Consider the following 14,459-nt stretch of genomic DNA (forward strand, 5'->3'; position numbering starts at 1 on the left):
AATAAACGGCAGCTTTGTTAGTACCACATTCGATGAATATTTAGCTCCTTATACAAGACTTGGAGGTGTCGGTGTTGGACCGGGGTGAACAAAGTTAAAAATCACACAGCACCAGGTTATCGTCCAACAGGTTTATTTGGAAACGCCAGCTTCGAAAGCTGGTCTTATTAATTTGAATCTATTCAAACCTTTTCTTATAAAGCTTGCCTTGTATTGATTGTTTAACTGCAGTAGATTCTGAACCGAATCCCAGAGTCATGCTGTTTGAGTTTAGCTGTATTTGTTGAGAATTTGTTGCTTGTTTGGAGAGCAGCGATGACAGCAGATTTGGAGAGGTTGATCTTATAAACTCGCTCACTTTTCAACAGTGGATCTGTACACAATGGTAAGCAATTACTGACAAGAAAAACTTAGAAATATGAGCTAACATATTTAGAGCAAAATTTAGTGATCTTTCTGCACCTCCAAGTCATTCAAATGATTTATATACTGGAGCTTTATGGAGACTGTGCCCCACTTTTGTTCATACGCTTCATATTATTCTTCATAACTCTGCAGATCCACCTGGCAGACATGCTTCATTTGAGATTGAACATAATAGCACAGGAACAGGCCCTTTGGCTCACGATGTTGTGCCAAACCATGGAATTCCTCCAGTGTGGAAACAGGCCATTCTGCCCAGCAATTCTATGCTGAGCCTCCAAAGAGCATCCCACCCAGACACATTCCCCTCCCCATCCATGTGACCCTGCATAATGCCAAGTTAAACTAATCCCTTCTGTTTGCCTGTGGTCCATGTCTCTCCAGCTCTTGCATATTCATGTGCTTATCTAAAAGTCCCTTAAACACCCCAATTGTATCTGCCTCTACCACCACCCTGCAGCGCACTCCAGGAACGTACCACTCTGTTTTAAAAAAAACTTGCCCTTTACATCTCTTTTGAACATTCTCCCTCTCACCTTAAAGGCATGCCTTCCAGTATTAGACATTGCAATTCTAGGGAAAAGATTCTGACTGTCAAGTCTGTCTACGGCTTCTCACAACTTCATAAACTTCTTTCAGCTTTCCCACTAGCCTCTGCCACTCCAGAGAAAACAGCTCTAATTTGTCCAGCATTTCTTTATAGTTCATACCCTCTAATCCAGGCAGCCTCCTGGTAAACCTATTCCACACCCTCTCCAAAGCCTTCACATCCTTTCTGTAATGTGGGAACCAGAATTGAACGCAATACTCTCTAAGGGCGGCCTAACCAAAGTTTTATAAAGCTGCAGCATGACTTCCTGACTCTTATACTCAATGCATGAATTAGTTTAATGCATGCCCCAACTTTTATTGTTCCAACATCAACAGATGTTCCTTCAGCTTGCCAGGCCCCACGGTCTGCATTTACCTCCCTAAACCTCAGTCTTTCTGCTGTGTTGATCTTCTTGAAGCCATTCTTTTAAAGCCACCTTCTTGAACAGTTTTAATATCTCCTTATTTGGCTCATTACTGAGTTTACTCCAGTGAGTGTTCTGTGAAGCTCTTTTGTGATATTCAAACTTGGCGAGTGTTGCTGTTGATCCTGGACAAACAGCATGATCAGGCCATTCAGTGTTGGCGTGTTACTAGTTTTCTTAATGATTAATATCAGGACAATAATGTTCCTGCAGACATCAAAGGAATCAACAATTAAAAACTGCTCTGACTCTACATCCATACAGGGTGGGATAAACAGTAGTCTCTGGCACAGCAGACACTGTCCTTCCTGAGAATGTGTAGTGTCTGTTTGGAGAAATGGTTTGCCCATAAGGATCGTGGCTAAGATCTTGCAATAGGAAGGTAGTCATCACAGCAATGAAGACTGGATTTAAATTCTGAAGCTGCAATGGAGTTGTCTGGTAATTTGAAATTCCCAATAGGCAATTAGCTGACATTGAAGTCCTCTGAAAAATTCTCCAAACCTTAAGAGTCGAGAGTTCTGATGGACTTGGTTCGATAGTTACTAACTATTAAGTTGACTTCTCCTCCCTCAATGACCACTGACCCTTTCCCCTTTTGAAACCCAGTGGAGACGTGACACCACCCCCCCTCCAAAACAAACCGCACACCCCACGCCACCACCAGTCCCCTGCCATACTCCCTCAATCACCAGCTGTTTCCTCCTGCTTCTGATATCCCATGGACCAATTGCATTGATTTGACCTACCAACTTTCAATCCCCAGACCTACCTGAAGCACTCACCCACTTGGCTGCAACCTTAGCTGGCACCTACCCTCTTGCTCAACTGGTACCCCACCCCTACTTAATTAGCACACTGCCTTCCTTGCAATTGCTGTGAAAGTGACTTTAGGATCTTTTAAAGCCAAATACAGTAAGAATTGGTTCTAGACGAGACTGGGTTTAAAATCTGAAGCTGCAATGGAGTTGTCCGGAAATTTGAAATTCCCAATAAGCAATTAGCTGACATTGAAGTCCTCTGAAAAATTCACACCCAGAAGTTCACAGAGAGAACTCCTCTGAAAGAAAGTGTATTTTGTTTTGCCAAATGAGGATCAGGAATAAGGTTTTGGATTCTGATTGGAGGGCATATAGATATATGAAAGAATCAGGTAAGGAATGGAATGTCCAAGGCGAAAGTGAGGATTGCAGATGCTGGAGATCAGAGTCAAGATTAGAGTGGTGCTGGAAAGGCGCAGCAGGTCAGGCAGCATCCGAAGAGCAGAAAAATTGATGTTTCGGGCAAAAGCCCTTCATCGGGAATGGTGGTGAAGGGTTTTTGCCCGAAACGTCGATTTTCCTGCTCCTCGGATACTGCCTGGCCTGCTGTGCTTTTCCAACACCACTCAAACTTGGACATTCCATTCAAGATTAATCGCAATCAACAAAGTGAGGATCCTCTTCAGTTGTTGATAGTGAGTGCAAGCAACATCAGCACCATCTTGAGGCAATTAACGATAGGCAGTTAATCCTAGCTTTGCCACCAATGCACTTATTCCTTTCTTAAAAAAACATATTTGTACCAAGTAGCTTTGAAAGTGAGGCTTGGAACTGAACACAAGATAGTGCCCAGAGCATGAAAGGAATGGAAATAATTGAAGACGTAACTGAGAAAACTAATCGAGGAGGGCCAGTTACTTAGGAATTACTCTCATACCATGAATGAAAAGAAGTCCGCTGAAGGGAGAAGGTAAGGAGAACCTGGTGTCTGTGTGACTGCAAAGTTCATGACATTTGTCACTTGGTTTTGTAGCTTGCACTGCAACCTCATTAATTTTCTGTGTGCTGGCGTAGAGTACAACTCATCATTGTGTCATGCTAAGTTTTCACAATCTCTTGACCTTCATTGAAAAACTTTTCATATATTAGCCAATATAATGCAAGGTACTTACCAGGTCATAGAGATGTACAGCACGGAAACAGACCCTTTGGTCCAACCCGTCCATGCCGACCAGATATCCCAACCTAATCTAGTGCCACCTGCCAGCATCCGGCCCATATCCCTCCAAACCCTTCCTATTCATATACCCACCCAGATGCCTTTTAAATGTTGCAATTGTACCAGCCTCCACCACTTCCTCTGACAGCTCAATCCATACATGTACCATCCTCTGTGTGAAAAGGTTGCCCCTTAGATCCCTTTTATATCTTTCCCCTCTCACCCTAAACCTATGCCCTCTAGTTCTGGACTCCCCTGCCCCAAGGAAAAAGACTTTGTCTATTTATCCTATCCATGCCCCTCATAATTTTGTAAACCTCTATAAGGTCACCCCTCAGCCTCCGACGCTCCAGGGAAAACAGCCCCAGCCTGTTCAACCTCTCCCTATAAGCTCAAATCTCCAACCCTGGCAACGTCTTTGTAAATCTTTTCTGAACCCTTTCAAGTTTCACAACATCTTTCCGATAGGAAGGAGACCAGAATTGCACGTGATATAACAAAGGTTGCTACTCCAACAGTGGCCTAACCAATGTCCTGTACAGCTGCAACATGACCTCCCAACTCCTGTACTCTATACTCTGACAAATAAAAGAAAGCATACCAATGCTGCCTTCACTATCCTATCTACCTGCGATCCACTTTCAAGGAGCTATAAACCTGCACTCCAAGGTCTCTTTGTTCAGCAACATTCCCCAGAATCTTACTTAAAGAATCAAAGCAATCAATGCCATTTACTTCATCTTACGCACCAGTTTAGAAAGAGCCAAACCTCCCATCAGTACAATGGGCACATCTGACTACACCATGTGGACTGCCATGTTTCAAGGAGGTGATTCATCTACTTGAGGGGAGTGAGAGATGGACAGCAAATGCTGACATTGCCAGTGATAGTCGCAGCTTACGAACATAAAGACAGAACCGATAAGTTTGAAAACTGTGGAAGACGGGAGGAGGTGATGCACACAGCACAAGCCAAAAAAAGGGAAAATTGAAGTTGTAGCTGAGAAAACCAAATGAGAGAGAACTTTATATTTTTGTTTGCTGCAGAATTCATGGAGCTAACCTCATAGGTCACTGTAGAAGGGATCTTGCTAATTAGCCGAATGCATTTCATTAAGCTCTGACGGGTCTTAGATGATCAATTTAATCAATGTCAGAATAACTGGTGAACAATGGATATATAAACCTACAGGACACTGTGTAGTGTGTGCAGGCATTTCAGACTGGACGTCCTGGAGGCAGAGTCACAGGAGCCAGAAGAGGCTTCTGTTACGGAGCAATGGACTCACCAAGCCATTGGCTACTGTCCAGTTTCTCTTGGGCAGGATACAGACTGCTGGGCTATCGTTACATCTCGGACAGGGAGGTAGTGAGGGGTCAAACTGGATTTTATTCGATATATGCATACAAGTTTTTAAATACAGCAACGCATTTTACAGATCATCCAGCAGCCTCCGTTTCAGCCTGTGAATATACATAATTATTCAGACATGACCCACCTCCAATGGAAGGTGAGATTTTAACATAGGCCTCTGGTCCAGAGTTGGGACACTGCCACTTCACCATAAATCCACTGTTTCTATATGATCTCAGATAAGTTCCCCAATTAATATCCAGTATCTGATTTTAAATGCACAGTTGATACACTTAAAATAGATCAGCATAAGACAACATTGATTGCAGGTTTGAGATTTTGTCAACAGATATCTAGTGGTCCAGTCCAATGCAATAAGCTGGATGTGCTACAGGACAGCTGAACATGTGGGTTACGTTTGGCAGTGACAAGCGTGAAATGTCTGCTTGTGCCCCACCTGCCCATCCCAGCTGAATCCTCTATCAGACCTGAAACAATTGCAAGTTGTGAGGAAGATGAGGCAGTTCAGCGTAACTTTCAAGCAAACTGTCAGCAGCTGTAGGGTCATTTAAAGACTGAGCACCAGGAAGTATGAGGCGCATGCATCTTTGTTGAACGACAGGCTGCTTAACATACATGTTCCTCCTAGTGGAGTATCACTTTGAAGGCATGCTAGATGGGATTAGAGGCAGACATCATAAATAACTTGCTAAATGAAAGCACGGTGTGTGAAACATTAGTCAAGCATGTACAATTCATTGCTTGGGGAATATGTAGAATGAACATAATTTGAATGTAATTTTAACATTGATGTTGAGGCATACATATGTGAAAAACGAACAGGTTTACTAGGTCAGAACTGTGCAGCCCATTCTCACCTTTCTCCATCAGGAGACCTTGGGACATAGCAGCCCCTGACCCAGATTGAGCATGGCCACTGATTAGGTGTTGCCAGGCTTTAAATGGGGTGGGCTTGACCAAAGGTAATCTCAACAGGAAGCAGAAGTTTGGTCAGGGAAACAACTTATTAAAAACAATTTTCTAATATCAAAGATTAAACTATAAAATGGGCATATTATAGTTTTAAAATGGTGGTCTAAGCTGGGAGAAAGATATTCTCCAAAACTGTTAAATTGTTTATAAGAGCACATGCTGCCCACTTTGATGGAATCATGTAAATATTAAATATATACAGAATATTTGTGTGTATGTGTCTTTAACTCTGATTTTGTAAGATGTTATGGTAGAAGATTATGCATGTAAAATTTAAGTTTACACCTTGATGGATCTGTCTTTCACGTGGATATGCAAGTGTGATTGTCATTGATATGTGTGCACTGCAAAATTACAGGTTTCCACCAATTTGTACAAGATGACAAACACCCATGTGGTGGAACTTTCTGATGGTAAACCTGGAAGCAAAAAAGCATTTAATTCTGCAAGATGCGGACATGCCTGAACCTGTTCACAGGCACCAGGTTCTGGGTCTGAAGGCCAATGGGTTGACCCTGCCACCTTTCTGCCCTGTCACCAACTGAGGCCCCCATAAGATCCAATTAATGACCATTTCAGGTCCCATTCCACCATCACTGGGTTTAGTCCAGCTGCAGGTGGCTCTGTGGCCATGTGATGTGCTCTACAGGTAAACCTGTGGGCCAGGTTGTCACCACTTCAAATTAGATCAAAGAATCGAAGGGCAATGGGGTGAGGAGCTCTCTGCGAGTTAACTCCTCTTCTTGTTGCTGACCTCTGCAATATACACCCTGTAAAGCAGCAGATAGAGGTGTAATGGAGTAGGAATCCAGGATGCCAGACTAATAACCTGGGGAAAATAATCCTACCATTGCAGGTAGTGAAATTAACTTCAATAATAAACACAAAATCTGGAATTACAACAGTAGCCTCGTGGCAATTCTGCAACTCCTGTTGATTGTCGTGAGAAAACTCATCTGTTTCACCAATGTCCTTTCGGGAAGTAAATCTGCCATCCTTACCTGGTCTGGCCTATAAGTGACTCCAGACCCACAGCAATGTGGTTAACTCGTGACTGACTTGACTCTGGAAAATTAGCAAAGGCAACAAATGCTGGCCCAGTCAACAATGTCCACATTCCATGAACAAATTTTTAAAAAATAGTCCCAGCCGCAATACTTGCCCGTGATCTGAGTTGCCCTGTCATCTTGGGACTTTACTGCATGCTTTTTTCCTGTAGCAGCTATGCCTCCCCTACGGCATAATTGAAAAAATGCTGCTGGCTATCTCGATTAGAGAGAGATCGGTCCCCAAGTCCTTAATTCCAGGGGAAGGCCAGTTGGTGGATTTGGCATTGTCTGATTGGCTTCTGGGTCAGGGGATCTTCCTGAAAAGAGGCAGCAAGAGTCTACCTTTGGATCTTTTAACCAGCAGGTAAGACTCCTGACAACTCAACCAGATTACAAAGGCTCTATGCAAGAAATTGAGAGGGACAGTTTCTCATTCCAAGAATGAGTATGGTGCCACATTCACCACGTTCTTTTAGCGATAGTTCATCTCTTGGCACCTCTGTCAATGAAACAAGCTATATTCTTCGTTTTATTTAAAGCATATTACTAGATAAGAAACTGCCCCTGTGTTTACGTTGGTTTGGATTTGTAGCTGTAAGTTTGCAGTGCATCATTGTACTTGTGATGTTGGCATTAATGACTGGCTCAACAACACCTAATTTTGTCAAACAGGGAATGTGCTTAGGCAATTTCGCATTAAAAACTGCTTGCATAATGAATAATAAGGACAGTTTCTTGTACAATAGACTGACAGAAAAAAACTGATTATTCACTGTAATCTTGGACAGACTTCGATTATTTTCCAAAACAAGTTCATGTTGAAGGGCATAATTGCGATGGGTACACAAGATAAAATGGAAACTAATATATTCTGTTGCATGTCCCTTAATAGTGGTTATCTATGCATAAAAGATTTATTCAAAAAACAGTCAGCAAAGACGAGAATTTTATTTGGCCAGTGAACATTTGATCATGATAGTTGTAGGAAATGTTTGAAAAAATGTTTTATAAGCTTAGCCTTTCAGGATTGACTATGTTTGTTCACGCTCAGTGGGATTTCAGTCAATGACTGGTTTCATTATACATCAACCCTGGCAGGTATTTTCTACTAATGTTTTGACAGGTGAAGCAAAATTTAGCCTGATTCAGAACCAGAGCAAAAGCCGTTGTCAAGAATGATTTCATTTGCTGCACCAGGCTTACGTTCTTGGCTAAAGACCCAAATTTATTAGTAGTGTAGAGCATTAAAAATTATCAGGGATTAGTGGATTTTAACCATGGAGCCTTCCTTTGTTGAGTCATATGCATATGTTTAAACTAGTTTATAATGGAAGCTTTTGTAAAGTGCTTGACATATGTTTGTTTAATGCTTTGAAAGACTGTTTTCTCTACGTCTTTTTTTTTTATTTCCTGTCTCAGGCGCTGTGAAGGGCGGAACATTAGATACAAAACCTGCAGCAATGTGGTAAGTGCTGAATAAAATGCATCTGATTAGTAATTATTATGAATTACCACATTCTTTTCTGTTGTGGATGAGAAATTGCACGAAGTGGCATGTTTCCTTTGATGTGTGTTTCATTTCTGTGATAATAGAAATGAAGCATTTTTCCAATTTCAAGCTGAAGTATTTGCTGATCATTTGGATGTTTAAGTATGATAAAATTAGAATAATCAAATAATTTGAAAAGCAGTTCCAAAACACTAGATCTTTGCTCTATTTGCTGGTTCATATCTAGCATTTGTTTCTGGCATTTACAGCAAGCAAAAGCACATTTTAAGTTGATTGTAAACAAATGGATAAAAGTGATACCATATGCTCTGTTTTATTTCCAGCTCGGTTTTATTTTTATTGTGTAAGGTGTATTCATGGCAAGTAGACAGACAACCTGCTTCAATCACAGATAGGGGCACAAATGTTTATACCTATTAAATTATAAGGGATGTTTTCAGATCTTCCAGACAGCCAGGGCAGATTCCTGAACAAGTTGAGCAAGCTTTAACTGCCTGGTGTAACAGATGTGGACAGGGCCTGGGAAATGAATATTCAAGGCTACATGTGCTATCGCAAGGACAGACTGACGGGCAGAGGGGGTGGGGTGGCCTTGTTGGGAAGGGAAGATATTCAGTCCCTTGCGCGGGGGGACCTAGAGTCAGGGGATGTAGAGTCAGTGTGGATAGAGCTGCAAAATACTAAGGGTAAAAAGACCCTCTTGGGAGTCATCTACAGGCCCCCAAACAGTAGTCTGGATGTCGGATGTAAGTTGAATCAGGAGCTGAAATTGGCCTGTCGCAAAGATGTTACTACAGTTGTTATGGGGGATTTTAACATGCAGGTAGACTGGGAGAATCAGGATGGTATTGGACCTCAAGAAAGAGACTTTGTGGAGTGCCTCAGAGATGGATTATTAGAGCCGACCAGGGAGAAGGCAATTCTGGATCTGGTATTGTGTAACGAACCAGAATTGGTCAGAGACCTCAAAGTGAAGGAGCCATTGGGAAGTAGTGACCATAATACATTAAGCTTCAATCTGCAATTTGAGAGGGAGAGGATACAGTCGGAAGTGACAGTACTTCTGTTGAATAAAGGGAACTATGGAGCCATGAGGGAGGAGCTGGCCGAAGTTCAATGGTGAAATACCTTAGCAGGGATGACAGTGGAGCAACAATGGCGGATATTTCTGTGTATAATGCAGAAGTTGCAGGATCAGTTCATTCCTAAAAGGAAGAAAGATCCCAGGAGGAGGCATGGGTGGCCGTGGCTGACGAGGGAAGTTAAGAAACATAACAAGTTAAAAGAGAAAAAGTATAACATAGCAAAGATAAGTGGGAAAACTGAGGACTGGGAAGCTTTTAAAGAGCAACAGAGGATTACTAAGAAGGAAATACGCAGAGGAAAAATGAGGTACGAAGGTAAACTGGCCAATAATATAAAGGAGGATAGTAAAAGCTTTTTTAGGTATGTGCAAGGCAAAAAAATGGTTAGGACTAAAATTGGGCCCTTGAAGACAGAAACAGGGGAATATATTACGGGGAACAAAGAAATGGCAGAAGAATTAAATGGGTACTTCAGATCTGTGTTCAATGGGGAAGACACAAGCAATCTCCCTGAGGTAACAGTGGCTGAAGGACCTGAACTTAAGGGAATTTATATTTGCCAGGATTTGGTGTTGGAGAGACTGTTAGGTCTGAAGGTTGATAAGTCTCCGGGGCCTGATGGTCTACATCCCAGGGTACTGAAGGAGGTGGCTCGGGAAATCGTGGATGCGTTGGTGATTATTTTCCAGAGTTCGATAGATTCGGGGTCGGTTCCTGAGGATTGGAGGGGTGGCTAATGTTATACCACTTTTTAAGAAAGGTCGGAGAGAGAAAGCAGGAAATTATAGACCAGTTAGTCTGACCTCAGTGGTGGGAAAGATGCTGGAGTCTATTATAAAGGATGAAATTACGGCACATCTGGATAGTAGTAACAGGATAGGACAGAGTCAGCATGGATTTATGAAGGGGAAATCATGCTTGACTAATCTTCTGGAATTTTTTGAGGATGTAACCCTGAAGATGGATGAGGGAGATCCAGTAGACGTAGTGTACCTGGACTTTCAGAAAGCTTTTGATAAAGTCTCACACAGGAGGTTAGTGAGTAAATTTAGGGCGCATGGTATTGGGGGCAAAGTACTAGATTGGATTGAAAATTGGTTGGCTGATAGGAAACAAAGGGTAGTGATAAACGGCTCCATTTTGGAATGGCAGGTAGTGACCAGTGGGGTACCGCAGGGATCCGTGCTGGGACCACAGCTTTTTACAATATATGTTAATGATATAGAAGATGGTATCAGCAATAACATTAGCAAATTTGCTGACGATACTAAGCTGGGTGGCAGGGTGAAATGTGGTGAGGACGTTAGGAGATTACAGGGTGACTTGGACAAGTTAGGTGAGTGGGCAGATGCATGGCAGATGCAGTTTAATGTGGATAAATGTATGGTTATCCACTTTGGTGGCAAGAACAGGAAGGCAGATTACTGCCTCAATGGAATCAATTTAGGTAAAGGGGCAGTACAGAGAGATCTGGGTGTTCTTGTACACCAGTCAATGAAGGCAAGCATGCAGGTACAGCAGGTAGTGAAGAAGGCTAATAGCATGCTGGCCTTCATAACAAGAGGAATTGAGTATAGAAGCAAAGAGGTGCTTCTGCAGCTGTACAGAGCCCTTGTGAGACCACACCTGGAGTACTGTGTGCAATTCTGGTCTCCAAATTTGAGGAAAGACATTCTGGCTATTGAGGGAGTGCAGCGTAGGTTCACGAGGTCAATTCCTGGAATGGCGGGATTACCTTACACTGAAAGACTGAAGCGACTGGGCTTATATACCCTTGAGTTTAGAAGACTGAGAGGGGATCTGATTGAGACATATAAGATTCTGAAAGGATTGGACACTCTGGCAGCAGGAAACATGTTTCCGCTGATGGGTGAGTGCCGAACCAGAGGACACAGCTTAAAAATACGGGGTAGACCATTTAGGACTGAGATGAGGAGAAACTTCTTCACCCAGAGAGTGGTGGCTGTGTGGAATGCTCTGCCCCAGAGGGCAGTGGAGGCCCAGTCTCTGGATTCATTTAAGAAAGAGTTGGATAGAGCTCTCAAAGATAGTGGAAACTAGGGTTATGGAGATAAGGCAGGAAGAGGATACTGATTAGGAATGATCAGCCATGATCATATTGAATGGCAGTGCAGGCTCGAAGGGCTGAATGGCCAACCCCTGCACCTATTGTCTATTGTCTATTGTCATATAGGAGGATGTTCTGCATATCTTCTGCAGTCAGAAAGACTGATGATTAAATGCTAGAAATGACTGGAGAAAGGAAGAAATTAATACATAACATCTGAGATAAAAGATGCAAGACTTTGCTCACATCATTAGAGTGGGCAGGCACAATTATCGGAGGGAAGATGTCAGAGAGGAAAATTGAATAGAACATGAATGACAGATAGCATTGGCTGGATGCTTTTGACCTGTGCGGAATGTGTAAGCGCAGTACAGGAGAGCCAGATGTGGAGACCATGACAGTCAACAATCTGGAAAGAAGATAATATCACTTCGCAAATGTAACACCATGGAAGAGAGCTGATAAATGAACCATAAATTTAGAAGTACTCTGAATCTGCAATAGGTGTCTAAATTTAAGAAATGACTTAAAATGTTAGAGGATGAAGGTAAGATGGCATAACTCTAAGATGATATTAGTTAGGAATACCTAGCCTGTAAGTTGTAGGGAAATAATTTGATTGGGGAAAGGGAAGAACTGACATTGAGAAAATGTTAGCGAGATAGCAGTGCCCACTTGTGCCTTGTTGTCTCGGTACTGTGGCTTTTCTTGTTTTATGCTTATCTAACTGACCACCAGAGCTGTAGCCTGCTTTAGCTTGTTACAGATGGTACATGGAAAACCATGACTCTGTTTGCATCATTTACGAATGAACTGTATATAGTGTAAACTCTGCAAATTTTAAAGGATGTAGGGAGTCACAGGTTGCAAATGGATGTGGCTCTGTGTACTGAACTTATCAATGGTACGGTGTATGCTGACAAGAAAGCATTCCACTCTTTCAATGTGCAACTTTTGTGAATGGAACTACAAGCACAATGCCACTTTCCTGGGTGGGGGTTCTGCAGTACTTATTTCATACAGCAGTCTCCAGTTTCAGCATGTTTTGATTCAGAAACCCAATTCTCTGGGTCACCTCTGGGAGTGATCACCATTGTATCCTGCAGCTGTGATGACATTTATGTGGTTTCTCAGGATATCAACTTATCACCACTATAACAAAGCCCATATAACTTGCACTCAGAACAGTAATTCAGCACATTATTGATGCTCTGAAGAAATACTTTGGTAAATCAATATGTAATTAAAATCAAGTGTTTCTGTCAGATTATTCATAGAATTCTTTCTTGCTGAGCAGAAGGGTGTTAGTTTAATAATAATGCAGAACTTCAGTTGTCCTAATATTGGGTTAAACAGTGAAAAGGAGTTCCTGAAGTATGTACAGGAGAATGTTATTAATCAGTGCGCTACTAGCCACATAAGGAGATAACCAGCAGGATTTAGTTCTGGGAACAAAATAGGACAGAAGACATTTTTTCAGCAAGAGAGTTTGGGGAGAGCTTTCAATATGATTTAGTTTTAAAGAGGGCATGGAAAGATTTGATGAACAATTTAAAGGTGAATTTACATGACGAGTGGAGGTTTAATTTCAGTGAATTGAAGAGGGATCTCGCCCATATGGAATAGAAATAAAGATTATCAATACATTATAAAGGTGGATAATGTTGTAGTAAATGAGGTAATTTAAACGTAGGATTGGTTGAACATTGAAAAGCAGATATTACTATATTTAACAAATGACCTAGATGCAGAAATAGGCAATTTGGCCCCTCAAGCTTTCTCTATTATTCAACAGAATCATGGTTTTTTTTTTGTTTCAAATTCCATGCATCCATCTACTCCCAATAGCCTTTGGATCCCCTGCGTAACAAATATCAATGTACTTCTGTCTTAAAAATATTGATCAGGTTGTTGCCGAATGTGGAATGTTTAAAGAAAGGCTAGATAGGTTGGGAGCTGAAAATGTGTTGCTGGAAAAGCGCCGCAGGTCAGGCAGCATCCAAGGAGCAGGAGAATCGACGTTTCGGGCATGAGCCCTTCTTCAGGAATGAGGAAAATGTGTCCAGCAGGCTAAGGTAAAAGGTAGAGAGGAGGGACTTGTGGGGAGGGGCATTGGGAATGCGATAGATGGAAGGAGGTCAAGGTGAGAGTGATAGGCTGGAGTGGGGGTGGGGACGGAGAGGTCAGAAAGAAGATTGCAGGTTAGGAAGGCGGTGCTGAGTTTGAGGGATTTGACTGAGACAAGGTGGGGGGAGGGGAAGTGAGGAAACTGGAGAAATCTGAGTTCATCCCTTGTGGTTAGAGGGTTCCTAGGCAGAAGAGGTGCTCTTCTTCCAGCCGTCGTGTTGCTATGGTCTGGCGATGGAGGAGTCCAAGGACCTGCATGTCCTTGGTGAGTGGGAGGGGGAGTTGAAATGTTGAGCCACGGGGTGGTTGGGTTGGTTGGTCAGGGTGTCCATTTCCACGTTGAACTTGTCAGTACCATTCAGGATCTTATAAATTTCAATCAAATCACTGTTCACAGTGAACAGTGAAAGCAGGTCCAGTCATTCCAACCTGTCCTCCTAAGCCAAGTTACTCCTTTCAGGTATCAATCTGATAAATCTCCTCTGAACCATCTCTTCACATCTTTACATCCGCAATGAAATAAGGAGACCAAAATTCTAAAGTTAAAAATCCCACAATACCAGATTATAGTCCACTAGATTTCAATTAAACCTACTGGACTATAACCTGGTGTCGAGATTTTTAGCTTTGTACACCCCTCCACGTCATGACCAAAATTCTACACAGTATTTGAGATGCAGTCTCCCTAATGGTTTATATAATGGAAGCATAAAATGTCTGGTCTTATGTTTAATTCCTCTAGTAATAGAAGATAACATTCTATTAGCTTACTTAATCACTTGCAGTACGTTCATCTGTGACTCACCTAGTAGAATGCCTAAATCACTCTGCATCTTGGAATTCTGCATTCATTC

General features: G+C 42.2%; 1 protein-coding gene across 1 annotated transcript in view; it reads left to right on the forward strand.

The window, feature by feature from the left end:
• adamtsl3 (ADAMTS like 3) overlaps positions 1 to 14,459 on the forward strand; it is a 669,182-nt gene that overhangs the window by 293,397 nt on the left and 361,326 nt on the right. Inside the window, exon 5 of the mRNA XM_043677600.2 lies at positions 8,235 to 8,280. Coding sequence (XP_043533535.2) covers positions 8,235 to 8,280 — 46 coding nt within the window. The remainder of the gene's footprint in view (positions 1 to 8,234; positions 8,281 to 14,459) is intronic.

The sequence above is a fragment of the Chiloscyllium plagiosum genome, unplaced genomic scaffold, assembly GCF_037043375.1.
Source record: "Chiloscyllium plagiosum isolate Xiang-an unplaced genomic scaffold, Cpla_swu_hap1 HiC_scaffold_39, whole genome shotgun sequence".
Classification (NCBI taxonomy): domain Eukaryota; kingdom Metazoa; phylum Chordata; class Chondrichthyes; order Orectolobiformes; family Hemiscylliidae; genus Chiloscyllium; species Chiloscyllium plagiosum.